The 2,843-nt window shown below is 67.8% G+C and overlaps 2 protein-coding genes across 2 annotated transcripts in view; both read left to right on the plus strand.

The window, feature by feature from the left end:
- Positions 1-2,148, plus strand: part of LOC104828570 (perilipin-3-like) — a 7,744-nt gene extending 5,596 nt beyond the window's left edge. Inside the window, exons 2-7 of the mRNA XM_010562315.1 lie at positions 4-23; positions 218-300; positions 394-631; positions 1,219-1,412; positions 1,502-1,615; positions 1,726-2,148. Of these exons, the coding sequence (XP_010560617.1) occupies positions 4-23; positions 218-300; positions 394-631; positions 1,219-1,412; positions 1,502-1,615; positions 1,726-2,148 (1,072 nt within the window). The remainder of the gene's footprint in view (positions 1-3; positions 24-217; positions 301-393; positions 632-1,218; positions 1,413-1,501; positions 1,616-1,725) is intronic.
- A 71-nt stretch (positions 2,149-2,219) lies between these two features.
- Positions 2,220-2,843, plus strand: part of LOC104828571 (perilipin-3-like) — a 3,718-nt gene continuing 3,094 nt past the window's right edge. Inside the window, exon 1 of the mRNA XM_010562316.1 lies at positions 2,220-2,238. Coding sequence (XP_010560618.1) covers positions 2,220-2,238 — 19 coding nt within the window. The remainder of the gene's footprint in view (positions 2,239-2,843) is intronic.

Below are 2,843 nucleotides of genomic sequence, written 5' to 3' on the forward strand. Positions count from 1 at the left end.
CAGAGCTCTTGTGAGGCGGCAGGGTAGGGAAAAGCTGTTTTCTCATCTTCAGTTTTCACCACCAATAAACACACCTGCAAAGGGCTGGAGAGGCTGGAGGAGAAGCTGGGGGTGGGGGGCAGCACCCCGTGAGTTTTGGGGTACCCTAAAAACTGGCCCTAGCAGAGTTCTTGCAAGGCAGCAGGATATTAAAAACCGTCTATTTTCACGTCTCCAGTTTCCACCGCCAACGAATACGCCTGCAAAGGGCTGGATAAGCTGGAGGAGAAGCTGCCCATCCTGCAGCAGCCCCCGGAGAAGGTAACGTCTCCCCTGGGGGACATGGAACGGGGTGGGGGGGCCAGCGCTGGGTGAGGTGCTGGGACAAGGCGTCCCTCTGCTGTCCCCTCCCAGGTGGTGGCAGGGACCAGGGAGCTGGTGTCGTCCACCGTGAGCGGCGCGGTGGGCCTGGCCCGCGGCGCGGTGCAGGGCAGCGTGGAGAGGACGCGCTCGGCGCTGGGCACCAGCGTCAGCACCGTGGTGGACTCCCGCGTGGGCCGGCTGCTGGCCACGGGGGTGGACACGGTACTGGGAAAATCGGAGGAGCTGGTGGAACGATACTTGCCTGGGACGGACGAGGAGCTGGGTGAGTGTTGACTGCGCCGTGTTGGAAACCATCTCCCAAATTTGGGGGTGCCCGGCACCCCAACCCCATTGCTCAGCACCGCCCCGGCATCGCTTGCACCCGCTGCTCCTGCTTAGCCCCCCGCGGGGGTGCCTGGGCAGCTCTGCCGTGCCAGGGCAGCGCCGAGCCCCACACGGTGCCCACGGCCACCGCGACACCGCGCGGGGGACGGTCCCCACTCGGTGGGAACCCGAAGCCAGGGAACGCGACGCTGCGGTGGGTGAACTCTCACCTGGAAACCAGAAAGCAAATATAGCCCCGCTCCGCCCGCCCCGGGTATTTATAGCTCGGCATCGGGTAGTGGTGGGCAGAACTGGCCCCGTGTCACGACAGAGGTGACCGGAGAGGCCATCTGGCTTTTTGGTGACTCCTCCACATGACCCGGTGGCCAAGCATCCCGTGGGTGGGCACCCCTGCGTCCCTGCGACAGGGCACGGAGCTCGGGGGTTTCATCCCAGCGCCGGCAGCGGGATGCTCTGGTGCCCGGCACGGGATGGTCCGGTGCCCGGCACGGGATGGTCCGGCCACGCGGTTCTCACCCCCTGGTCCCACAGTGGCAACGGCGGCGGCAGGCGTGGAGGCGGCCACGCCGGAGCGGCAGAGGCGGTGGCAGAGCTACTTCGTCCGCGTGGGCTCGCTCTCGGCCAAGCTGCGGCACCGAGCCCTGCGGCGCTCGCTGGGTGAGCTGCAGCGGGCACGGCACAGCGCCCAACAGGTCCTGGCCCAGCTGCACCACATCATCGAGCTGGTAAGGATGTGGCGGGCACCGTGCCAGCCCCGTGCCAGGCCGGCACCCCCCCACCCGGTGTTCTCCCACCCTGCTGTCCCTTCCCCTAGATCGAGCACGGGCGGCAGGGAATGGACGGGTCCCTCTACGGTGCCCGCCAGCATCTCCACCGCATGTGGCTGGAGTGGAGCCACCAGGATGCCGTGCCCACGGAGGAGAGCGAGGTACGGGGTGGGGGTACCACGGAGGACACCGAGATATGGGGTTCCGAGGGGGGCCGGGCAGGAGGACCATCGCACCCCAGGGTCGCCACTGCCCGCTGGCTGCCTTGCAGGTTGAGGCGTGGACGCTGACCATGCTGCGTGGGCTCCTGCGCCAGCTCCACGCCGCCTGCACCCGCCTGGCCGCCGGCGCCTGGGGTTTACCCAGCAGCATGCAGGAGACGGTGGGACACGTCCGGCACGGCGTGGAGGGCGTGCAGGCTTCCCTCTCCCACGCTCACTCTTTCCACGACCTGTCGGGTTTGGTGCTGGCGCAGAGCCGGGAGACGGTGATGCGGGCGCAATTGAGCATCGACGAGCTGCTGGAATACGTGGGGCAGCACGCGCCCCTGCCGTGGCTGGTGGGACCCTTCGCCCCGGCGCTGGTGGAGTATCCGGAGGATTTCCCCATTGAGATGGCCAAGTGGGAGGGTTGTATCACCGTGGGGGGGACGCACCAGGTGCCCACTCCCTCACGGCTCTGCAGCCAGCGCTGAGCCACCGAATTTGGGGGAGCGCCCACCCGCCTGCGGCGGCGAACCCCATCCCCACCGGGGACGCGGTGACGATGGACTCGGCGACCCGGCGTGGGACCACTGACGCCGCAGCTGGGGACTCGTTCAGGGAGGGAGGGGACGGTGGCACATGGAGGACACGGCGTGTGCCCAGCCCTGTCCGTCCGGGGCTCCCCGCGGTGTCCCCGAGCCGGGGGAGCGTCGGGATTTCTTGTCTTAACGGCTTCAAAGCACTTTAACGAGGAAGAAAACAACTTTTTAGGCCTTAAAATGACTCCCAGCCTGTAGCACCGTCTGCGGCAGAGCCACCACGTCGTGCCGGCCTCGCCGGGGGACTCGGCAGGGGTGGCAGAACTGGGGGCCACGGGGTGATCCCACGGGGAGGGTTTCGCCGTTGGGGTGCTGGGCTGGGGAGAGCGAGGCGGGTGCCGGTGGGGTGCTGGGATGGAGGGTGCCGGCGGGGTGCCGGGGCTGCTGGACTGTGAACCGCGGCCGTGTGGCACTGGACTTCGTCCTGGTTATCACCGCCACGGGGCTGGGCCCGGAGCATCCCCGACATTGCGCGTGCAGCGGGGTGCCACTGGGTCCCCCGGAATTCTCTGTCTTCCTGCCACCAGCACCCACTGGGACCAGTCTGACCTTCTCTGCTGGGCAAGTTGGGAGGGAACGGGGAACAC

Source organism: Haliaeetus leucocephalus, unplaced genomic scaffold, assembly GCF_000737465.1.
Source record: "Haliaeetus leucocephalus isolate CR32 unplaced genomic scaffold, Haliaeetus_leucocephalus-4.0 Scaffold157, whole genome shotgun sequence".
NCBI classification, from domain to species: domain Eukaryota; kingdom Metazoa; phylum Chordata; class Aves; order Accipitriformes; family Accipitridae; genus Haliaeetus; species Haliaeetus leucocephalus.